We start from the raw sequence: 26,070 nt of genomic DNA, 5'->3' as shown, positions 1-26,070 counted from the left end.
ACGTTTGTACCCTTTGACTACCTTCACCACTTTGACCCATCTCCCCACCCCTCACCTTGAACAATGACCAATCTGTTCTCTGTATCTATGAATTTGGAGTTTTTGGGGGGGCTTTGCTTTTGTTAGGTTTTGTATATAAGTGGTATTTTTCTTTGGTATTTGTCTTTCTCTGGCTGACTTATTTCACTTAGCATAATGCCTTCAAGGTCCATCCATGTTGTCACAAATGGCAGGATTTCCTTTTTCTTATGGTTAAATAACATTCCATTGTACATAATATACAATGTCTTCATTACCCATTTGTCCACCGAATGTGCCTAGATTGTTTCCATGTCTTTGCCTGATCTGTGCAATGTTGCTGTGACCAGGGAGGGGCACATATCTTTTTCAGATACTGATTTCATTTCCTTTGGATCTATACCCAGATGTAGAACTGTTGGATCTGAACACTTACATGTTTGTTCTCTGTTTCCCCCAGTAGAATGTAAGTTTCTTAAAGTTTGGGTTTTATTTTCTCTTGTTCTGTGCTTTATTCCCCAAACATAGAATAATTAGTGTTCACTGGGTTGAACAGATACATAATCGAGTCTCATTATCAACAAGGAACCTCTGTTCTAAAGCTGCTTAAAATAAAATCTTAATTTCACAGATTATTCATTCAGTGACATTTGTCATGATGTGAGGAAGTGGCTAATTTATTTCAATATTTTTAAACAGAAGTCATAATCTTCTCTTTGCCAAAATCCTCCCCCAAAACTGTCTGAGTTAGCTGTTTCACTATGATCTTCAGATTAAATCTCAGCAGTTTCTTTATTAACCCTCTGATATCACTGGTCCATTCTTTATCTTCATTGTTTTATTTCTGATATGTGTTGATTACTGTGCCAAAATTAATCATGAATCTAAAAAAACAACCACACAAAATGGTGAAATTTTACTCAGAGTTTTGGAAATCTAATTTGGGAGTAGGTTGTTAAAAAATCAATTCCCTGAAGTCAGTTACCAGAATGTTCCTTCTAATGACATTTCTTTCCTCAGTACGGTTTTGCAAACTATCAAGAATACGAATGAAAATCCATTGGTTGCTTTCTGACGAATCCCGATGATGGACATAACAAATAGAAAACTGGAAGAATTCACAAAAGGGACTGAGTACATCAACCAATTGGAAATGCTGTCCCAAGTCTATGGGTGTTCCCCCAAGAAGTGATTAAACAGCAGTGCCCCAAAGATGGCGCTCAAAGGCTTGCTTCTGTGGGTGCTTTGCTGGAAGATCTCTAGACTGGGCAGATGAGACTTACACTCTAAGTCTTATACTCTAAGTGTACAGTCTTTTTAAAAAATGGAGATTAAACACCTAAAGGAGAGACATGTATCATGAGGATAACGGAGCACACAACTGCCAAAGAAAGCAACAGCTGTCAAGAACACAGGCTGTGGGATGCCTGGGAGGTTCAGTCAGTTAAGCATCCAACTCTTGATTTGGTTCAGGCCATGATCTCAAGGTTGTGAGATCAAGCCCCATGTTGGGCTCTGTGCGGGGTGTGGAGTCTGCCTAAGGTTCTCTCTGCCTCACCCTCTATCCTCCCTCCCACTCATGTTCTCTCTTCCTCTGAAGAAGAAGAAGAAGAACAACAACACCACCACCACCACCACCACAACACAGGCTGGACAGACAGCTGATGTCAGAGCGCCCCCGGTTCCCAGCACACTAGCTAGCTAAGACCACTCCCTCCATTAAAAAGTGAAGTGGGTGGTCAGCATTCTTCAGATCACAGTGTGAGTTTTGAATAGCAACTGAGAGTTTAAGGCCTAACATAAGGAACCAGGCAATTCTCCTGCAAAATATCTAAGTGAAATTTTCTACAACATGGAGGAGAATCAACAGAATTCTGTGTCTTGTCCCCCAGGTCACAACAAAGCATTGCACAAGATGTCCATAAACTTTACCCTCATCTCTTTTTCCTCATCGATGGTGTTCTGACTTTGCCTGAACCATCTACCACAGAAGAGCTCTTGAACTAAATTACAGTTTCAAGGAATAAAATCACTTACTGTTGCGACAAGGAGAGTATTCTGCATACGCACTGAAATTCTGGATTGCTACATAGCAAGTGCCAACTGGGTCCTTTTCTGGTGTTGGTTTAAGAGTTCTCCAGTGATACAAAGGAGCACAGGCCTGTGACACATCAAAGGCAATTATTTTCTTGACATTGTTTCCTCATACTATGATAGGATTTAGTTGGTTGACTAAGGTACCTAAATTCATGACAAACTATGTTAAATTAGGGAGTGAATTATTTGGCTTCTGGCATGCTGGTAAGTACCTCAGAAGTCAGAGTTAATGAAACTTCCAAAGCCAGTTTTTTTTACCATTAATGCACCATAGAATTAGAACAAATTAAACAGATAGAAAGGAATGAGTTTTCCCCTACAGGATTTTAAGTTAAATAAGTGTCATCTGGTGAAAGTAATTATTTCCTAATGGCAAAGAACTCAGATTTTCTTTTCCTTTAAAAAAAAAAATATTGGACCTACCTAGAATGAAATGATCATTGAAACAGTGAAAAAATCAGTGCGATGTCTTAAAATGAGGATAGTTACTTTCTTTGCCCAGTTGTTGTGTTAAGAAATTATTTTCAAATCACAGGAGGCAGACAAATTTGTATACCTCTGTTTTGTGGATTTCCCTGGTTTATCGCTCATGGTATATCCTACAACTTTTTAAATAATGACTTTTATTTGGATACCCTTACCACAGTGTTCTTGACTTTATTTTTCATTTAATGGTTTTCATTCACAACAAAACAAAAATTAATTTAAACAACAGTTAAAAAAAAAAAAAAACACGATTCTTGCATAAAATATGCTGGTCACTTGTCCAGAAGCTTGGATTCTAACAAAAGCATGGTATTTGCAAGGATATCTAATAGGAAAGAGAATACATGAATTCTTCTTTAATCAAATTAAACAATATTAATTTTGTTACGAATGAGAGAGGCAATGAAATAATTGTGTAGAAAACATAGGCATCTTTTTGACCTGTTTTGCTAGCTTGAATCCTGATTATTCAAGTGCTCATTATCCTAAGGACACAGAATTGCAGATTCCTAGAATACAGAACCCCTAGCCTACCTCCTAATTTGATGGTATCACTCCTAATACAATGCCACAAAAATGAAAGCAGACACTAATTTAAAGTCTTTTCAAGATTCCAAACATGTCCTTGATAATGGGCTCAACATGTAACTACTTTCAGTAAAAAATAACTTACAGTCTCAAGTAAGAAGTGTGTTTCCACTACTTGAGTTTTCTGGCATCATGAGGTGTTGGCTAATACCTAAAAATCATGTATCTCATCCATTTCCCTATCTTAGGGCCCTCTTGGTAAACTGACCAGTTATATGGTTAATATGTTTAACGTAAAGTTCCCACAGCAAAAAGCAGGAGTGTGGGCAGAGCAGGCATTCACCTGTGCCTGTGCCTCTGGCAGTCTGCCAACAGACCTCACCTGCCAGCTTCCCACGGCACACTTAAATGCCCGAAACTTCTTCCCAGTACTTGCCTGCGGTCAGCTCTAGCAAGTTACCCTTTTTATATCTGCTCAGTTTCACACTGATGTGAAACATACTGACGAGATGAATTTGGCCTGTGACCCAAACTTTAAACATACACCCACGACACCTGGATATTCAAAAGGATACTTCAGCATTTTGAAGTTCTAGTAATTATCACATAGGGTAGAATTGACTTCTTTACCCTGCTAAACTTCCGTGCTCAAAGGAAAAAATTAACTTGAAATATACTTAATATTATCTTATTTCCTTTCATGTAATTTTGAAAATGCAAGCATGCCCCTGAATTAACCATTTTTATTATGAACATGGCATATGATTTCATGTTCAGTGATTCTGAGGGTTTCTACAAGTATTGGATAAATGCACAACATGTACAGTACAAAAAAAAATAGAATTAGCTTTCCAAAGCAATTCCCATGTCATACACTACCAAAGGATAAAAAAAAAATTTTGTTTAACCAATTCTAGAATGTGAAAACCATATTAGTGCAAATACAATCCAAATAGAGACCATACTGTAAATTCTGGATTTGTAACGGGAGAGGGCTATCTGTATTTTATACATTACCTGTTTATATCAAAATGTCCTTGGGGGGGTTAATCACAGACCAAATAAAGCAAGGCCTTTCCTTTAGATACTTATTCTTATTAAATCGTAATTCAGGCAGATTTAGACAAATCTTAAAAGCAAAGTTATTGCGGGGCACCTGGGTGGCTCAGTGGGTTAAAGCCTCTGCCTTCAGCTCAGGTCATGATCCCAGGGTCCTGGGATCGAGCCCCACATCGGGCTCTCTGCTCCGCAGGGAGCCTGCTTCCTCCTCCTCTCTCTCTCTCTGCCTGCCTCTCTGCCTACTTGTGATCTCTGTCTGTCAAATAAATAAATAAAATCTTTAAAAAAAAAGCAAAGTTATTGCTTTATTGTTGTAAGGAAATGAAAGCCAATGGTTTAAAAAATTCTCCTGACAAAAAAATTTCCAGAGCAGCGTAATGCGGTCTTTTGTTTCTCAATAACTTAGACATATATCATTACTTGCAATAATAAGAGAATAGAATTATAAGGTCATAGCATTTTAAAGTTGAATCATATCTAATTGGGAGTGACATTATTTGTTTTAAAAAGTATTAATGTATTCAGAGAACCACAAAGTTAGTAGTTATATTTTTAAAGAGAATTTTCCTTTAATTTTAAAAAATGATCAATGATACCACAGTAGATAAACTTTTAAAGAATCCCGATGGCAGTGCTATTTCTCTGGTCAATTTGTAATCAGCCCTTTAAATCAATCTTAAGCAATAAAATATTTACCTCCTTAATGTTTAGCTTTTATTTTTCTATCTTCCTTATTTGTTTTTGAAATATTCAAAAATATCTCACGGATATGGAAAACAGGCTTTATTTCCTTTAACTTTAAACGCTAAAGTAGATTCTCTAATTTTAAGCACGAACTTTATTTTTAGAACACTGATAAATTTATCATTAAAAATCTGGCATGTCCTTACATGAAAGTATTTTTGTAAGTATGAGCTTTAAAACATTTCAGAATACATATTATCCCAAAGCATCCCCATAAATCATACTCACCACAACTTCCCCTTTGTGAGCTTTCACTGTTGCTCCAAACCACTGATTCGATTTAAATTCTATAGGTTCCTTGGTTCCATTAACTCTGATCTTTCTGTTGTCTGACAAGGACGACATGGAATTGTTAATAATTCGTAAAGTGTGGCAGCCAGATCTAATATGTAAAAATGAATGTGTCCATTAAAAAGACTTGAAAAACAATCTTCATACATGGAAGGGATAGTTCCAATCAAGACTTTTCATTTAGAAAAATACCAAATGAAAATGCATATTCGAACATGACATTTCCTAACTTAACATTTCATAACTTACAAGACGCATTTTTTTTTTTTACAATGTATGTTTTCAGAGATAACTGTGTTGTAAACTTGATGTGGACTTGCTAGTCTTGAATCTACAGGTTTGTTATTGATTTATAAAAGATTGAAGGCCAGATATTTATAACTCCCCTAAGGAATTCCAAACCTTTTCCAATAGGGAAACACATAGGAATCTCCCAGATCAGAGAAGCACAAGTTTCTTGGCATGAGTTAGCAGGAATGATTGTGAAGGACTCCAAGGTCTTGGTTTTTAACCGAATAACATGTTTCCATGCAGCCACAGAAAATAACACCTCAATGCAGTTCATATACACTTTGCAGATGTCAGAAAGAGGGGGGCCATCTGGGTAGAAACTCAACCCAATTATAGCACACTTCAGGTCTTAATAAAAAGCAGATATCTCTTCTTTCACTCTTGATTCCCAGTCAGCATATTTCCCACGTGGTTCTAACCACATGGTTTTAACTGGAGCTTCGTCAGTAATAGCTAATGAATTTCAAAAGACATTTGTACCAAGGCATTTATTTGTATGTATTTCCTTTGGTATGCATTTCATTTTTCTTCCTTGACTCTGTAATAAATTTACAAAATGAACTTTTAACTCCTATTAAGTGAGGCCAAAATATACATGTAATTAACATTAAATTGAGTTTACATATGATTACAGACTTTTACAAATTATATGCACTCAATCTTAATCTAAAATTTACATTTTACATGTTAGTAGAAAATCATGAATTTCCTTCTTAAAAACCTTCTTAAAAACACTTTCGTTGCTTCTGAGCATTAAAAAAAAAAGTTCTGTAAATCCTTACTCGAAATGCACACAACTAACAAAGAACTAGAGAATCTTACAGATTACAGCATAAACGTAAGAATATAAACATTTCTATAGGCACTTTGTAGGCACTTTGGAAGACTGTAGAATTCAGAGACAACCTTGTCACCATTAATTGAGTGACTGGGAACAATTCTTTTAATCTTCAGAGTTTTGATTTTTTCTGTAAAATGAGGCCACGAATACCTTCCCTCTTTCCTCTTTTACAGGTGATCAAAGTCATAATGATCACATGTGATAAACTAAACTGAAAGTGCTTTCTTTATAAGCTGAGAAGCTGTACACTACAGAAATCATATGGCCATATAACTGAAAGTCCAAACCCTTTACAAATATCTCTTACGTAGAAATCTGGAAACTCAACCTAAGTCCGAGAATTGGAAAGGACCTCACACATACACACACATATATGTTATTTATTGTTGGTGATTTTTGGTACTCAGCAATGTAATTAGTAACAGCTCTCAAGATTGTCGGTGTGGTTTTAATTGATTACAGGGAAAAAGTACAACACAGTGACTTTGAAATTTCCAATATGCTAAAAAGCCATGAAAAGACCGGCACCTCTAAAATTTCAAATATCCTTAAAGGATATCCCGAAAGGACTCAAGAAAAGCAGGTTGCTGGGAGGAAGGAAATGGATTCTGGGAAAAGATAAAAGGCACTTTCAAATTGACCTTGTTTTGCTAGAGAAAATGATGTGACTTGGCCTTTGTGACTCCTGAGGTATCTTTTCTGCTGTTCTGAGGTTGAACTGTATAGTAACTGGATTAAAAGTGTCAACTGTGGGTTATCATCCAGCAACGAATTTCTTCTGGACCAAGAATACAAATGAATGGACTTCACTAATTCCACTAATTCCACACGCAATCCAAGGACTACGAGGGAGACTTCTACTGTCCTCGGCCTCCATTTACAGAGATGAGCTTCAATCTTGATCTGTCATCCATTCCTTGATCTTCGAAGTGGACAAACCACCTTTTCAAAATTCTGCATTATTATTCTGTAAGTTCTCTAACTTTAAATCTAATATCATAATTTCCTAAAATTTCAAATGAGCGAAATATACTTGGGCTTGACTACAGAAGTGAACTTTCCCAATTTCCCACCTTCCTTTTCTGAGCAAGATTCTTCCATGCCAAACACCCCAACACAAAGCTCGATGCTATCTGTTGCACCCTGGTGCTCAAGAAACCTCCAGTGCAAGGACAATGTGTTTGATTTGATTTGATCTGATCTTTACTGACAACAACCCCCAGGTATTATCTGTAAACACTCAGCAAGATTTCTGTCCTGTGGAGCCCTCTTCTCTACGGCAGAGGGCTGAAACCTTGGAATGTCCATTTCCCAGACGTTCTTACAAGTAAGATTCTGGTTGAATGAGAGGCTCACGAGAGGTCTGGGAAGAGAAGACGGAAAGTCATTGTGTTCTGGTGGCGGTTGCGGGCACACGTGCACATCAGTGGTGACAGATGTGATGTTCTTCGTGCAGCTCTCAAGCATCCCTTGATAGATAGGTGGATGGATAGATAGATGGATAGATTCAGCTCATTCTTGTTTTAAAGATTCTATTTATTTTATTTTATTTTATTTTATTTATTTATTTTTAAAAGATTTTATTTATTTATTTGACAGACAGAGATCACAAGTAGGCAGAGAGGCAGGCAGAGAGAGAGGGGGATGCAGGCTCCCCGCTGAGCAGAGAGCCCGATGCGGGGCTCGATCCCAGGACCCTGAGATCATGACCCGAGCCGAAGGCAGAGGCTTAACCCACTGAGCCACCCAGATGCCCCTCTATTTATTTATTTTAGAGAGAGATCGAGCATGCATGAGCCAGGGGAGGAGCAAAAGCAGAGGGAGAGCGAAAATCCCAAGCAGACTTCTCGGGGAGCGTGAAGCCCAATGAGGGCCTCAATTTCATGATGCTGTGAACACGACCTGAGTCACAATCAAAAGTCGGACACTTAACCGACTGAGCCCCCAGGCGCTCCTGGCTCATTCATTTTAATTCTTGCTCAGCATTGTATCTTACTCAATCTCTATTTTAATTATCCATTCTACCTACATGTGAACATTTGGGCTTTTTCTATTTTTCTACTACATCCTTATACCCTTCACCACCAACACATGTGGAAGAATGTCTCTCTGGCACCAGAGTAGAGATGACATTGCTGGGTCACACAGAGTCACCATATCTGCTTTCTCAGCCATACCAGAGTAGCTACAATTCCCGTGCTCTCTAGCAGTGCATGAAAGAGAGGCCAGCAGCTCTCGTCCCTGTAGGTGTGTAAGTTTTTGCCCATCCAGATGACGGGTACCCCTTTGGTTTTTGACTTCTTTGGCATTTCCCTGATTATTAGCAAGGTGATCATCTTTTTTCTATCTATGACCCACACACCTATTTCTTCTGTGAATTTCCAATCCATATCTTTGTTCATTCTCTTGTTTGGTGATTTGTTTTACTGATTTCTAAGAATTCCGCACATATTCTGGGTAATGATTCTTCCCCCCACATGTATGTTGCAAATATCTTCCCCTGATTTTTGCTTGTTTTTTAACTTTGTTTAAGGAGTTGTTGTCCATCTGGATTTTTTTTTTTTTTTTTTTTTACACAATGTGTCCCAGATATCTTACTTATTTTCAGTATGAAAGGCCAGTTGTCCCAACACCAGTTATTGAACGATCCATCTTTATTCTTGGAGAGTTGTAATTCCACCTCTGCAGTGATTAACTCCTGACATGATCTGGCCCCTGCCTGCTTTTCCAGCATCAACTCCTCCAACTGCCCAGGCTCGTTAAGCTGCCGACACATTGATTTTCTGTTCCTTGGACAAGCTCAGCTTTTGCCGGCTTCTCATTGTGTTTACTATTCCTGCTGGCACAGTTTGTCACATGGTTGAGCACTATCTGAGATGAGCTTATTTGTTGGCTTGCAAGCTTACTGTCTGTCTCCTTCAGAATATATGTAGATCTCATGAGCAGAAACATGAATTCTCTGCTTCTTTGTATTTTCCACTTTTAGGACGGTGCCTGGCACATAGTATGCCCTCCATAAGTGTTTGTTGAATGAATGACCAAGTCCCCATCTATTTACTTGGAAGTTTGTCTAGGTTATCGGTTAGTATGATCTCATTTTCTTTTTATTTATTTATTTATTTATTTTTTAAATTTTATTTATTTATTTATTTTTTAAGATTTTATTTATTTATTTGAGAGAGAGACAGTGAGAGAGAGCATGAGTGAGGAGAAGGTCAGAGAGAGAAGCAGACTCCCCGCGGAGCTGGGAGCCCAACGCGGGACTCGATCCAGGGACTCCAGGATCATGACCTGAGCTGAAGGCAGTCGTCCAACCAACTGAGCCACCCAGGCGTCCCAGTATGATCTCATTTTCATGTCAGATATGATCTGGGGCCCCCTGGCTGGCTCAGTAGATAGAGCATGCAACTCTTGATCTCGGGGTTGTGAGGTCAAGCCCTATGTTGAGTATAGAGGTTACTTAAAAAAAAAAAATCTTAAAAAAAAATATGATCTAGGGAAAAAAAAAAAAAACCCTAAAGATAAAATCAAAAGATTTGTAGGCCAAACTGGAAAATTTAGATGGGTGGCAGCAATCAAATTGATTTGGCTTGTCCCACATTTTTGGGCTTTGAAGCCACCTTTCTTAAATTGGAAGCGTGGTCTCTGGGCAATCGGGGTACAAATCCCAGTGGGTGGCAAGCCTACTAACTTTTGGTTCATTTTTCACAGGAATATTCATTTCAGAGTGGGAATGAGGGAGTGTAGAATATGGTGCACATATGGGTTCCAAGCAGATTTTTCTAATCGTTTAGCTTAGTTAAATGGGAGGAATTACAAGAAGTGAAGATAGATCACCATGGGGGATAGAAGGGAAGAGCTGAAACTACACAGGTGCAGCAGAACATTCTGGGAAATGGGGGGGATTTCTGAAAACTGTTTATAGGAAAGTCCTCGACCTCGTGCTGGAACACAGTAAGCTTCCTTGTACCTTCAATCATTACTTTAAGGGCAGGGGCTTGGTTCTTAAAGTTGTTGCAGGAGCTGTCCAGACATTTTTAATCAGGAAAAGCGTAAAAAGTTATCTTTAAACGTTTGTTTGTAATCTTTCCCATAATCAATGTATGCTGTAAAAGTTTCATTTAAATTGAAACTACATATCTGAGAACAAGGATTACTCCTTTGTAAAATTCAAAATATTACAGCTGTGGCAGGAAACACATCCAAGAAAAGAACCTATGTTGATGTTTATGCCCCAAAAAATTAAACTTCTAAATGTATGATTCCTAATACCCTAAAACCACTATTAAAAACCATTAAAGAGCAGCTCTGTAGGCTTCATACTCTTGATCATCTTAGTGTGAGTTTTCAAGTATTTGAGGAACTATGAAAAATTCATTTTTCCATGTAATGTTTAAGAAATTGAATTGTAATTATAAATTGTAATGTATTCTTTCCCCCCTCAGTTTTATTGAGATATAATTGCCATACAGCACTGTATAAATTTAAGGTATACAGCATCATGATTATATATACATATATATACATATATATGTATATATATAATGAAATGATTACAATAATAAGTTAGTAAACATCCATTATTCTCACATATAGATAAAAAAAGATATTTTGGGGGGGCATATGGGTGGCTCAGTGGGTTAAGCCGCTGTCTTCAGCTCAGGTCATGATCCCAGGGTCCTGGGATCGAGCCCCACATCCGGCTCTCTGCTCAGCGGGGAGCCTGCTTCTCCCTCTCTTTGCCTGCCTCTCTGCCTACTTGTGATCTCTGTTAAATAAATAAATAAAATATTTTTAAAGAATTAAAAAAAAAGATTTTTTTTTCCCTGATGGTAAGAACTCTTAGGATCTACTCTCTTACCATCTCTCATATATACTATATGGCAGTGTTAGCCATAGTCATCATGGTGTACGTTTCATCCCGAGAACTTGTTTTAGAACTTGTTTTATAACTGTATTATAACTGGAAGTTTGTCCCTTTTGACCACCTTCCTCCAATTCCCCCCACCTCTGGTAACCACAAATCTGATCTCTCTGAGTTTTTGTTCTTGTTGTTGCTATTGTTTTCTCTTAGAGTTCACATATAAGTGAGATTATATGGCATTTGTCTTTCTCTTCTTATACACTGAGCGTAATGCCCTCAAGTTCTGTCCATGTTGTTGCAAATGACAGGGCTTTCTCCTTTTTTTTTTTTTTTTAAAGATTTTATTTATTTATTTGACAGAGAGACAGATCACAAGTAGGCAGAGAGGCAGGCAGAGAGAGAGAGAGAGGGAAGCAGGTTCCCTGCTGAGCAGAGAGGACCCTGGGATCATGACCTGAGCCGAAGGCAGAGGCTTTAACCCACTGAGCCACCCAGGCGCCCCAGGGCTTTCTCCTTTTTAATGGTTGAATAATATTTCTGTATATACCTATATGTATATATATACACCACATCTTGATCCATTCATCTGTCAATGGACAGAAGTGTGTTATTCTGATTAAATGAATAGTCTATACATTTATTTATAGACTTATTTGTATCATATACGTATACAAATTATGGAAGCAGCCCAAGTGACCATCGACAGATGAATGGATAAAGGAGATGTGGTGTGTATATATTATATATATATATATATATACAGATACACAATGGAATATTATGTAGCCATCAAAACATGAAATCTTGCCTTTTGCAATGAAGTGGATGCAGAGATCATGGGGGAAGAGAGGAAAAAATGAAATGGGACAAAACCAGAGAGGGAGACAAACCTCAGGAAACAAACTGAGGGTTGCTGGAGTGTAAGGGGTTGGGGGGGTAGCTGGGTGATGGACATTAGGGACAGTATGTGCTATGGTGAATGCTGTGAATTGTGTAAGACTGATGAATCACAGACCTATACCCCTGCAACAAATAGAACATTCTATGTTAATAAAAAATAATAAATTTTTAAAAATTTTTAAAAATAAAAACAAAAAAAAATGTAGGGCCAAAGACTCTTTTCAAATCAAAATTCTTTCAGATTTTTGTTTTTAAAAAGTCAAACAATATAAAGTAATGAAACTTGTATGAAGATTTATATAAGGCACTAAGTGTAAGGTCTTTGGAATCCTAATCCCTGGACATAGGAGATGTTAAGTTTGGCAAGCCTATCCAACCACTCAGAGCTGAAGTGGCTTTTAGCTCATTCCTCTAGTCTAAAACATTTCTTTTCTGGAAATCATGAAGGTTTTATTTAAAATTATTATTTTCCTATCGCTATTTAAATGTTTGTTTCTATAAATAATGTCATATAGTTTTCCTGATCAGGATGAGAATATAAATTTTCTGGTATAGTTATTTCCACATCTATACTGTCTTACCGAGAATAAAGATCATATTTCCAACTTGACTTTTTAACAACCAATAGCGTCTAGCCAGTGTTCTTCAGACATTTGTTTAATAATAACACAAATGAGTTTTCTACCTCATATAATATCATTTGAGATGCTTTTCATATGCCAGTTAACTCAGGTCATATGTAAGATGTGTTCTAGAAATACATATGGGCTCTTGTTGGCACAATGTGATTTTTTGGGTGAATGTTCTGCTAATTTATCTGATGCAGCTAGGGGAACAAATGTTAATAAATGAAAGACTCATCTCCCCAAGGGGAAATGGTAAGCCACCTCTGGCAGATCAGATTAAAAACAAAACAAAACAAAACAAAACAAAACAAAACTCCACTAGCATGACGTGGAAGTCTGAAAGGCAGAGCGGGTACGGCTGAAATGTACAGAGACATCACCTTTGACCTCATCTGCTCCAACACGCTCCACTCTTCTGCGCTGACTAGAACAGTTTTCTCTTTCAGCTCACCCACGGCTGGGATGGACACACAGCTCACATACGCACACCCCTGCACACACACATACACACACACATCCCTCTTCAGCTCTGACCTTTAATGATGCCCTCTCTGAACAGCTGTCCCTGAAACACACAAGTCACCCTCCAGGCAAGGACAGGAGCCCTCCTTCTGCACACCTAATGCCTTCTTCACACTCTGCTTTTACAGCACTTGTCCCCGTCTACCGCAGCCAGGCACTGATGCTCTCGTCCACTGGACTTGCATATCACAAGGTCAGAGACTATGTCTGACTTGTTCACAGGCGTCCTTGGCAATCAGTAATGCTGCGCTCCCAAATTCCATTCGCTAGTCTGTTCCTGCTGATTCTTCCTTCCAAAGCCCTCTCAGATCCATCCGTTTCTTTCCATACCTGTTGCCATTTCCCTAGCTGGGACCACCATTTCATTAGCTGCAGGTTCTGCAACAGCCTCCTGACTGGTGTCCCTTCCCCCAGGTTTGCCACTTACAGATTCATTCTCTGTCCGGAAGCCAGAGTTGTCACGCCACCCTAACGTCGCTAGCGCCATCCCTTCGTTCCCAAGCTCCGTGATTTCCTTTGAGCTCCTTGAATTCCTCAGACTTTCTCTCAGCTCTAGACTTTCTCCCACTTGGAATAATTACCTGGCCTCCAAAGTCTTGGCCATAGTTACAGCTGGGGGACAGACAAGTCTCAACATAGCTTCTGCGTCACCTTCAGATGGGCAGGAACACAGCAGGCTTCTGTTTAGTGCCCAACAATTTATTTGCTTCAAGAAGTAATGAAAACCTCTCAGCATGGGAATCTCAGGAAGCAGATTAAATGACATAAATCTCTTCAATATGACCTCAAAGCAATGCTTTTCAATACAGGATACGATTAGGTTTCAGGATGAAGGCTGTATAAACTTGCCTCCCAATAACGCTTGCAAATGGATTTACACTAACTCCCCTCATATGCTTGCATTCTCCTGGGGATCTCAGCGCTGTTGCCGGAAGATGTAGTAAAAAGGATCCCAACCGTTCATTTAACAAAACGGTTCATTTCTCTGCTTAAAAAAAAAGGCATCATCATTCCCAATGGCACATAAAATAAGCATTTCAGAATTCAAATGTTCTGTGTCTGCAGCATATCCTCATGGACGATTAACACTCAGGATGGAACTGTTCTCTGGGAGATCTTAAATCCTATTCTAAATGAGTAGACTCAAGCCATAAGGGGGGCAGAGGCAAAAATTTACTCCTTCCAAAGATAAATTCAGATTTATGAATGTGCCCCGTCCCTGTGCACATAGCCTGCTCATCAATCCCGTGACGTCACTGCTCAGTTCACACTTTCTCAATCTCCCAACCCTCTCCTACCACCTTCTCACGCTCAGCTGATAACCTTGCTTCTTATTTTATGGAGAAAATGCAAGACATGAGAAAAGGCCATTTTCCTCCTCCTGTCTCCTGACCCACCAACCTTTCTCACTGGTGCCCTCACTGTGCCGTGTCCTGTCCCTGAGGAAGAGCTGCCCCTGAGCCCCTCCATTTGTGTAAGAGTTGCACACACCCTTTCCCATCTTCTCAGGACTTTGTTCATGTAGGTCCCCTTCTCTTTCAGTCACTGTTGCTTCCCTCTCAATGGGATGAGCCTAATGGACTGCAAACATGCTGAAATAGGTTCTCCATGACTACGTTCCTCTGATCCCATGTATAGTAAAAGTTCTTGGTCCTTGCTGTCCCCATCCATCCTCTCATTTTCTCTCTTGAAAATGCTTCAGTGCTTCTTACACATCCTCCTCCATTCTTCAACATTTCTCCAAATGTCAGGCCCAGCTCATTCTCTTCTCTTGGTTCTGCTTTGCTTCCCCCTTCTCTCACCATACTCACTCCCCAAGGTGTGGTCCTGAATATCATCCACACACTCATGACTTCAAAATGTCAGTATCCAAGCCTCTGGCTTGAGCTCCAACTTTACTGATCTACCTTCTCATATGACTTCGGCTGGATCTCTAATAAGCAGCTCAAATTTCACATGTCTGGATTTGACTCCTAGTATATTTTTCTAAGACTTGCTCCTTCCCTGTTGTTCCCAGTCTCTGTCCCATTCCTCTACTACTTGGGTCAAAATTCTTTCTTCCACACCTTTCATCTCTTCCATAATGAAATTCTACCAATTGCATTTTCAAATGAACCCCAGATCCTACCATATTTCAACCCTAACTGCTATCACCCAACCCTAACCATGCTTTTCTGTCAGTGGACAATGAGAAGAGTCTAGTCTCCTTGCTTGTCTATAGTCTGTTAAACTGAGCCTTGGAAAAATATAATTCAAATTATCTTACTTGTCTACTCAAAACCACCAGTGGTTGCCCATCACTCTGAGAATAAAATCCAAAACATTGACCCCGGCCTTTAAGGTATCTGCCTATATACTTGGCTCTCTGGCCTCATTTTCTGTCACTCTTTCCCTGACTTACTTCAATCTAGTCCAGTAGCCTCCATCTCCCAAGACACACTCATCTCTAGATTTCAACAATGACTTCACTACAAGCTGGACCACTACCCATCCTTCAATATTGCTTCATTCCTTTCTTCACTTAATTTAGGTCCTTGCTCAAATATGCCACCTCCTCAATAAAACTCTAACCACCTGTGATAAGCAAAATAATAGCCCCCCAAATGTTTACATTAATCACCCCCAAACCTGTGAATATTATAGGTGGCATGGCAAAGGGGAATTAAGGTTTCTAACCCGCTGACCTTAAGATACAGAGGTTATCCAGGTGGGACCATTTTCATAACAAAGAGACTTTCTTTCTTTCTTTTTTAAAGATTTTATTTATTTATCTTTGAGAGAGAGAGAGCTTGAATAGGGGCAGGGTGCAGAGGGAGAAGCAAACTCCCCGCTGAGCAGGGAACCCTATGTGGGACTCTATCCCAGGACACTGGGATCATGACCTGAGCTGAAGGCAGACGCTTAACCAACAGAGCTCCCCAGGCACTCATAACAAGGATCCTTTAGAGTGAAAGATGGAGGCAGGAAAGGAGGGCAAGAGACACGGCAGGGGGAGAATGACTCAGCCTGACATTGCTGGTTTTGGAAAATGTGGGAGGGCCATGAACCAAGGAATGTGGGCAACCTTGGAAACTGGAAAAATCAAGGGAATAGTTTCTTCCCTTAGAGCCTCCAGCAGAAATACAACTCTGTCAACACCTTGATTTTAGTTCAATCAGACCTAGTTTCAATTTGGCCTCCAAAACTGTAAGATAATCAGTTTGTGTTGTTTAAAGTCACTAAGTGTGTGATAATTTGTTACAGCAGCACCAGAAACATAACAGCCACCCAATCTAAAATAAATACAAGGGTGCAGACACACACCACTCATTGTTCCCTTGCTCTTATCTTCCTTTTTCTCAGTTTGCCACTGGCTATGCCCTGTAAACCCCACAAGAATATGTAAGGCCTTGAACTCTGTTTAGAACTGTTTAGAATAGAATCTGCTTGTAGAAAGTTACTAACACTCCTCTGGTCACTGAAATTTGATTTTATTGTTTGCCAACATGAAGCTTTACTTTCAACTCGATTGCTATCTTTAGATAATGTTTTCATAAGTAAGGAGGGTTAAAATTTACTAAAAGGTGCTTTGAGGAGATAAAGACATTATGATTGAATAGCATGTCCCCCAAGAAGCCTGATTGAAAGGATGAAGGGTATTCAATCTTCCCACACAATATTTGTGGTAGAGAATGGAGTCCAGATGGGTCAGGTTAAGGACTGATTTTAGGTATGAAGTTTTGCTCATATCTTTGTATCTGCTGACAGAGACACCTTCATTTCCTTGCCATGTATCTGCTCTCTACCGTAAGTGCGAGGGTTGGGACTATAGACCCAAAGAACCATTTTGGTGTCCCCAAAATATGACCTACAAAATATGTCCAATAGGGATAAAAGAAGAACCAGTTTTAATCACATTTTTTCCAAAGACAATTGCTTTTATTGCATTTCCTATCTAGTATTCTTTTAAAGGTTATAGATACAATTTTCTTAGGTGTGGGTTAAAAAAAAAGTGTGAAATAAGTTGGCATGGCCTGCTTTGGCCTACCAAATGCAAGGAGAAGTTGTATATGTCAAATCTAGGCAGAAGCTTTCACAGACAATGTACAGTTTTCTATCTGCCTTTACAGTTGAGGTGCTCTTGAAAGCACACATCAGTAAGGAAACTCCATGGACCTGCATCCTTGGGTGACTTGAATAAGCAAGTCCTTACCGACTCATCAAACATTCAATGTGAGCAAGCGATACACCGGTGTGTGACGTTAATTTTATGTCAACTTGACTGGCTCAAGATATTTGACTGAACGTTATTTCTGGAGATGTCTGTGAGGGTGTTCCAAGATGAAATTAGCATTTGAATTGATAGAATCTGTACAGTGGTTTGCCCCCAAGCGCAGCCCCTTCTTGTAAAAGGCTCTAGAAACTGTCACGGCAGACCATCAAGTCTATATTCCTATTGATTCAGGGACAATCAAAAATGAACACAGGCAATACTTCTGCATCTTCTTATTTTTACGCATGTAATTGTTACTGGAAAAAACCTTGGTCTTCAATATTTGAAAACATAGTAGCCATACAAAAACTGAATTTTTTTTTTTAAAGATTTTATTTATTTATTTGACAGAGAGAGAGGGATCACAAGTAGGCAGAGAGACAGGCAAAGAGAGGGGGGGGGAAGCAAGCTCCCTGCTGAGCAGAGAGCCCGATGCGGGGCTCGATCCCAGGACCCTGGGATCATGACCTGAGCCGAAGGCAGAGGCTTAACCCACTGAGCAGCCCAGGAGCCCCCAAAAACTGAATTTTTTAACTACTCTACCATCCATACCAAATCTTCACAGCCCTTCAGTGAACTCGATAACTTCATTTAGAAATGTTTGTGTGTTAATTTTTACCACTATTTTTCCTGATCATAAATAAATACCTGATCATGGTTTTGATAATGAGGCTAAGAAATGCATTTTAAAAAAAGAAGAAAAATCCAATTTTAATCACAAGTCCCAAAGACAGCCTCTCATCACATATCCCTTCTTCTGCTCTTCAACAGATCTAGATAAAGTTTTGAATTTTATGGTTTTCCCTTAACATTAAACAAAACCATTTTCCCATAGTGATTAGGCCATAATTTGCTTCACTACCCACATTGGGGATATTTGGAAACATCACTTTTTTACTGTTTATGCCTCCTTTCTTCTAAAAAAGGATTGGCAACAACTTCAGAATTAACATCTAAAATGTATCTCCCATTGGGAATGGCAGGAAGAAAGAAGCCAGAAATACCAGAAAATCATGGCTGGGAGAGAAGATGTTCTGGATGGTTGAGGACGTGGGTCCAGGGAGAGCAGGGACATGTGTGTGTATGTAACACACATTTGAGAGATACCCAGTACTTCGACATATCTTGCTGAAGACATAAGTTGTGTAAGCGGTGTGGCAAGCTGGAGACATCTGGGCAAGTCACAGGGAATGACAACCGAGACACATGAGAAATGGAGTCAGAAGCTGACTAGAGGGAGTTGGCTTCGCTCTTCGTCAACACCGTGCACAGATACGGGGCTCTTTGGATACAACAGGTGAAGTTCGAACACAGACATCTAAACCAGTCACCTTCTACATCCAAGTGCTTTTTTCCGCTTTCAGAAAAATTTTACAATTTCCTACCTTTCTCCCAGAATGCTGCATGGGCTCTTCTTATCAAGATCCTGGAAGCCTTTTCCATCACACAGACCTCTAGTTTCTTGAAAGAATTTTGCAGATTAGGCAACAGGCGCCTAATGCTCATACTACTCAACTTTGCTGTGGAGCAGGTCTGTTTCCCATTTCTAGTTAGAGTTTCAAGGACTTTTTCTAATTGCTTCCTTGGCCACTCTGCGCTATAGGGACCACTTCCTCCTCCCTTCTGGTATCAGGACTCAGTTATATTCTGTTGTGGAAGTGTAAGCCATTTGGGAGAAGCTTAGGGACGTTGATGGCATCTGTCTGGGCAGCGTCAGGCATGGTAGCTGCCATGAGTTGCTCCCAGAATAAGCGAACCATCCACCTTCTGTGACTCAGTGGGGTCAGCAATGCATATATATGTATCTATATATTTTCTGATTAGCAGTCCTTATACTAATTTTGCATTATGAATTCTTCATAGAGCTGGTTCTATCTGGGCTGCCTCCCCCGCCCCTTTTTCCACTTTCAGCTGAACTTTCCAAAGCCTAGATTTCTGCTGTCCATGAGTTCTGTCACATTTGTGTTATTTCCTCTGTCATTTACTTGATAGCTCTGACCTACATTTTTTCTTCTCTTTGTTCCTGAACAAAACCTGATTTCTTTCTGAGGAAGTTGGAAAAAACAAGACTTATGCGACCAATATGTTTCCTAACCCTCACATGAGAAAAAGGGCACACCCAATATTATCAAAAAAGCAACCCTTGTACCAGTCACGGCACCAGATGCTTTAAGCTGCTTCTTATTGTGGGCTCACTTAACACAAAATAAAACAGACCCCCAACACAAAGGCTTCTGGTCCCCAAGCTAAAACACAACTCTAAGAAAAATCTTACCATTTCAGAGCTTTGAAATATCCTAACCAAACTGTCTTCCATTTTCGGGTTTCATTTTATTGTTGTCATTTTAAACACAGAGATGCTAAATTAAGGCCAGGCAAATTCTAGTACTTTTTCTCAGATGACTTCCAAATCTCAATGGCCCCGCCCACCTCTTCCTGTTCATTCTTAATGTGGGTCCCTAATTGCCAGTGGTTCCCAGCTGTCTTGCCTCACCATTACTTTTAGTGTTATGATGATTATCGTCATTAATTACCACATGCCATTATCTGTCTCCTCAAAATGTTTCATTTATGTATTTAAAATAATCAGATATTTGCACACTATGCCTTTGCTACTATTGTTGCAATTTGCCCTTCATCATTCCAAAGATGAGGCTCTATTCATTCTGTCTCATCCCTCCCTCCTTTAGCAGGAGGGCTGTAATCTTGCAGTTTTATTTACTCCACGCACGGGTTTGGGAAATGTAGGAAAAAGATGAAATGAACCTTGGAGCAGATTTAGAAAGGAAAGGCATGAATGTGGCAGATGTGATGTTTTAAATTGTTTAAGACACGGGGCACCGCTTAGACAGTTCCCGAGGCAAAAGTGAAAGAGATCAATTTGGTGAAGGGGGAATTTTATTCTAGGGAAGTAAGGGAGAAAGACAGAAGGGAGATGAGAGAAGTGGTTTGTTTTTTTTTTTTTTTTTGCAACCACTTGATTTTGTACAGAGCAGGAAAATTATCTACTCTTTGCACCTCACCCACTGTCATACGCTTCCCTAAGGTTTCCTTCCTCCCTACTTGAAAGGACCACAGATTTTAATAGTGTTCATGCATTTGAAGTGCTGGGCTACTCCTGGCCTCCTGGTTTTTCATTTACGCTGAGAAGTAATTTCTAAAATCCGGCTTACATGATAAGGTCAAAATAAAATAAATGATCACTTAATGAAAAAAAATCGAACTAAATGGAAGTTTTAAAAAGAAAGAAAGGCAGTTGACCTTACAACTGAAGTTCAAGATCACAACCAGATTCGCAGACTAAATTACAGGCCAGTCTCCTTCAATGCCTAGGTTGAGAGAGTTTGTTAGGCTACCCCCGTGAACACTAAATTGTAGACGCCCCAGGGGCCTGAACAAGTTGAAAGAGAGTCATTAAAAGGTCAAATTTACTTGAATTCACATGTAATAGGAAAGCCAGACAGAGAAAAGATGGGGAAGTTACAACTATATTTTTAGAGGAATATTTGAAATGTAATACATATTTGTGCTCGAGTCAGTGTGCTCTCTTAAGTGAACATCAGATGTGGGTGTTAGCACTCAAAGCCACTACACTTTGTCGAGCAGAGAAATTTTCTTCCTCTTTTGGGAAAACCATACACGGCTGCCAAGTGGCAGAGATTAAGACAGGAGGCTGTTGACCGGGGACACTGAGGGGCCACCGCACGCTGTGAGAAGCTGCGACAAACCAGGGACATAGACAACCCATCCTTCCCATCAAGACAAAGCCTCCTTCTAAGACCTCTGCTCTCCACAGCCCTCAACCCCAACTGCTTTTCCCTTCTAGATCTTCCCTGGATGATCATTTTAATTGGCCTTTGTGAAGGTAATTGGGGGCTGAGGGGAAGGAGGTGGGAAGCAGGGCAAGCAGTGCGTCACCTCCCTAGACGCTGACCCTGAATTTGCGCCCTATTAGGACCCGTCCTCTCCCACTCCTGGAAGGAAGGCGGGGCAAAGAGGCAGGCTCTGTCGCCGGCAGACCTTTTTTGCAACCCGGCACCTACGGCTTACTGCGGTCTTGGGGACAACTTTTTTTGAACATCTTTGATGTCAGTTTCCTTATTCATAAAATGCGTTTTATGGATTAGAAATAAGGTGTATAAGAAGCTGTTACATAGTAGGTGATCAGTAAATGTCAAGCGTGTGGTGACATTGACTTCCAGACCCCGAGTCAGCAGCACCTGTGTTTCTGCCCTTCATCTTTGGTTCCAAGATCACCCTGGGCCCAAAGAACAGGGACGTGAACTGCAAAGAGCTATTCTGACTCCCACTGCCCCTCCTCTCTCCCCCAGCTTCACAGCAAATGGCAGCCCCTGGCAGTTCCATTGTCTGGAGCGCCTGGATAAAGAAATAGGCAGAAATGATGTGCTGAGAGCTAGCTCCCACTCAGTAGCCAACATGGAGCCCTGAGGTCCTCAGATTCCTTTTGCCCTCCATTCCCAGGCCATTCCCAACAGCAACCAAGGTTCCTGGGCCCACAGTACCCCCTGATGGCTAACAGGGGAAACTTTCTTTCCTCAAAGATTCTCCTCAGTGGGACTCCCCCAAGCATTCACACAGCTAGCTCACTGCTTTGTTCATTCCACCGGGGACCATTCATGTCTCACAAACGTGACTTCCTCTGCCTTGCTTCTTTTTTATCTTCAGTTTTGCTCAATTATTTCAGAAACATCTATCTCCCTCCCCGTTTCTTCCCCTTATTTTGCTCCACTTATGAATCCTCAAATCACTACAGTTATGGTTGCTAAGTATAATAGTAGGATGAGGGCTTCTGTCTACCATAAAAACAACAAACAAACAAACAAACACCTCCATTCATTTAGAAGCCAAATAAGATAGAGTGTAGAACCAGCAGCATTAATCTCTAGAACACTTAGAGATACCCAGATGTCTTCCTCAGAACTTGCACCGAAGGGATGCCATTCACCCCTGGTTCTTTCTCTAAGTAACACTGACCTTTTCTCGATATTCTTATTATTTTTCTATTTATTTAATTGTTAAAACTGTGTAGGTTTGTCCCCTACTGTTTCACTACAAATATAATTCAGCTACAATAAGGGTTAACTGCATTCCTGTGGGCTGTTCTGGAAACCAAAGCAAAATCTTGCAGCATTATTTCTCCATGGGAAAGTGAATTTAGATCCCCAAAAAGTTGCTCTAGAAGGAACTTTTGGAAAATCTACCTATTGTAATTTAACATTGGACATTTTTTGGTTGAGAGTGTTCAGTTTTTAAAAATTCATATTGATGTCTGTATTCTCTGGTTTTCATCTGTTGAACCATGACATCTACTGGGATTAGTACTTAGAAAGGTATTCAGATGTGACCTATCTGGGCAGACATCGGTTCTTCTTTTATCAAAGGAAAAATATAATAACCAGATTCTGATTTGGTATGTTATAGGAATGTTCTAGCAGGTTATAAAACTCATGTCCATGATACAGATTGCTTCTTGGTAGAAATACAATAATATATCTTAAAATATAAATACTTACTTCCCTTAACTTAAATTCAAATAATTCAATTTGAATTGACTTATGTCTTTATTTATCCAGGCTTGGGTTTTAGAGACTTTTGAAAATACAAATGGTTTTGATATGGATTATTTTAAAATTTAAGCTTAATCCTGATTTAGAAAATTTATTCTCAAACTAGAGGTAGGTCAGTAATCAGAAGCATTTAAAATCCCAATTAAACAATGAGTTAAAAGATATCTTTTACAAATTAACATCAAGTGGCTTAATTTTTCTAATTTCTAATACATTTAAAAGTAAAAGCTTATAAAAATTGGGACAGAGTAACTGAGTTACTTAATAAAATGGGAAATGAGTTATTGTGACTATATATACATACATGTGAAAAACATAATTTGAGAATGTTTTTATGAAGTATTTTCTTAATTTGGGCATAATTCAAGGTAAGCCTTGCATAGGATTTTTTTTTCTTTGAAATGGCTTCCGTATTGATAGAATCAAAATTATTTAATTTTTTAAAATAGAAAGTTGCAAATTGGATAAAGTAACAGGTAAATACCATCCATCCAATTTCATCAAAATGCTGTGAAAATGGATTTTTCTACATACATTCTAAATGCACACTAATATAACAATGATGAAGAATGATGTCATAAAAATACTTGTGTGGTACAAAAGGTATTTTAAATGATCATCAAAGAACATTATTTGAGTTCACATTTTTATGAAAAGAGATATTTGGTTTCTGATAATGTATACCTTTGGAATTCATCAAGTTTTAGAGGTACAAATTAAAACATTCAGTGTTAATGTTTTTGAAAGCATTACGGTAAAATTATTTTCTCAGGACCCAAAGAGAAAACACCAGAGGAAACCTAACCAGCCTGAATTGGTTAAAATGTATTTTCCCTTTAATTAAATAAGAAACATCTGTCTAGGGATTTTGGAAATGGATGTAATCCATCCACACTCTGCCTGTACTAGTTTGCATCCAATATCCAATATTTTGAAAGAAAATTCTTTCTTTCTGTAAAGAATTAAACAGCAACATGGAGCGATGTCTGGGTCTATAGCAGCTGAGTCTTGCCTCCAGAATTTGGGCACTGGAAATACTAAGGATCTGTCTTTTCCTGGATTTGTCCTTGGGAAGCAACCAAACTCTCTCCATAATCACGGTTAAGGTAGAACATATGTATTTCTTCAAAGCATCCACTGAAAATGCTCATCTTGGGACAGTAAGGAAACAGAAGTTACTAGGACACATCCCAATATTCAAGGTCAAAGCACCAAGGTTCCCTCTCTGGGGTTCACCGGACATTTTCCTTGCCTTCACTCACTAAGCTGATTTCTCCAAGGACCTGAACAGCCCACAACACAAGACTCATCAGACAGGCCAAATGAGTACAACCAAAGTGGGGAGTTAAGTCCAGGATGGCTCTGGTTCTTTGAAACCAGGACACACCGTTGAGAATGACAAATATCACTTACTGGTGTTGTCAAACGGTATCTGCCTGCACTGCGCAGACCCGTCGGCGGGCCAAGGACAGTAATAGACGGCTCCCCCTTCCACGATGTCTGGCTGGCTGGTGTTGGCTTTGGGCGCCCCCACCAAGACACTCGCTCTGCGAAAGGGTTAGAGAAAATCACTCCTTGGGAATCATAAAAGCGGGACGCGATGCAGTAGCGGGCGTGCTCCCTGAGACGAGGGTAGGGGTCGGGGGCAGAAACCTATTTATGATGGAGACCGACTGTCAAACTTGATTTCCTGTTGCAAACCTACGGGCGTCTGAAACCTGGTTTGAAGAGGGTGCAGATAGTCCTAATTCTTCTCTAGGTGGAGCTATGTATACAGTGAGATGAGAGAAGAGGGGAAAAAAATAGCGAAGGACAGAGCCCAGCTGTTTATAGCAGACAGCACTTGCATCCAGACACTTAATTGTTACACTTAATTGTTACAGGCTATGCAAAAACAGACCGTGTTGTGGTCGTTGTTTTAACTGGCTTGAGTTTGTTCGGACCCGGTCCCGTTTTCCCCTTTGTGTGATGCTCGAGTCTTTGCTCGAGTCCTGGGAGCTCCCCAGGGCTTGCGTTTTCCATGCAAGTGGCGTGTCTCTACTTAAAAGTTCACAAGGCACATCTAGCATGGAACGGGGACAAGAGGCGGGGGAGCCTGACGGGACCCCAAGTGCGCAGCGGGATGGAATCTCAGGAATCTCCTTCCACCGGGCTGCGGGGACGGGCGCGCGTCCCCCGGCAGACGGGATTCGTCCCCGCGCGAGACCTCCCTGCGCTGGGCGACTTACGTGCGAGCCGCAGGTATATGGAAGTCCACCGCGTAGCCGAAGTAGCTGCCCTCGGGGCCGCTGTACACCGTGAGCTTGTCCACGTCCAAGTTGAACGCCTGCGAGGCGGGAGTCCACAGCACGCCCAGCGCGGCGGCGAAGCACCAGAGGGGCGCGAGCGGAGGCGCCAGGCTGCCCCGGGGACCGCGGCGGGCCCCGGCAGACATCGCCCTCCGCCCCGGCGGGTGCTCAACGCGGAGCGGGAGCCCAAGACGCCGGCCCGGCTCCTTCGCGGGGGCGGCGGGTGGCGGTCCCCAGATGCCCGCGTCCTGGGTCGGGGCGCGCGGCACGTCCGCGGTGACAGCCCCCGGCGGTCTGCCGCGCGTCCGCTGCGGTCTGCTCCTCGCCTGCTCCGCGGCCGGCTCAGGGGCTGGCGGAGGGGATGCCAGCCCTCCTTTGGCAGCGGGAGGGGCCCGGCGCGCTCAGGGCGCCTCCTAGCGGCGAATCCGCGGGCTGCGGGCGGGAGCCCCGGAGACTCCCCGCCGCCCGAGCCCCTGCTGGAGGCCGGCGCCAGGAGCCTGCTTCGGCCGCCTGACTATCCATTGCAGTCGCACCTCATCGACGATCTGAATCCCGCACATCCCACTTCAGGCCATTGTTTTTGGGAGCTGTGACCCCCGCATGGGATAAAGTCCGCTCTAGTTTCTCGTAAACGGAAGAATGCGAAAGCGCACCCCGCCCCCCACCACGAGGCAA

General features: G+C 40.8%; 1 protein-coding gene across 2 annotated transcripts in view; it reads right to left on the bottom strand.

Annotated features, from left to right (window-relative positions):
* The window catches only part of LOC111155529 (integrin subunit alpha 8), a 172,199-nt gene extending 146,658 nt beyond the window's left edge, over positions 1 to 25,541 (bottom strand). For both annotated transcript variants that reach the window (XM_022515700.1, XM_022515701.1), the window contains exons 1-4: positions 25,336 to 25,541; positions 24,521 to 24,654; positions 5,161 to 5,261; positions 2,056 to 2,179 (exon numbers count right to left, since the gene is read on the bottom strand). In XM_022515700.1, the coding sequence (XP_022371408.1) occupies positions 2,056 to 2,179; positions 5,161 to 5,261; positions 24,521 to 24,654; positions 25,336 to 25,541 (565 nt within the window). The remainder of the gene's footprint in view (positions 1 to 2,055; positions 2,180 to 5,160; positions 5,262 to 24,520; positions 24,655 to 25,335) is intronic.
* Between the last annotated feature and the right edge of the window lie 529 nt (positions 25,542 to 26,070).

This window comes from Enhydra lutris, unplaced genomic scaffold, assembly GCF_002288905.1.
Source record: "Enhydra lutris kenyoni isolate GAN:26980312 unplaced genomic scaffold, ASM228890v2 scaffoldscaffold42, whole genome shotgun sequence".
Taxonomy (NCBI): domain Eukaryota; kingdom Metazoa; phylum Chordata; class Mammalia; order Carnivora; family Mustelidae; genus Enhydra; species Enhydra lutris.
This window is presented reverse-complemented; position numbering and strand designations above follow the sequence as displayed.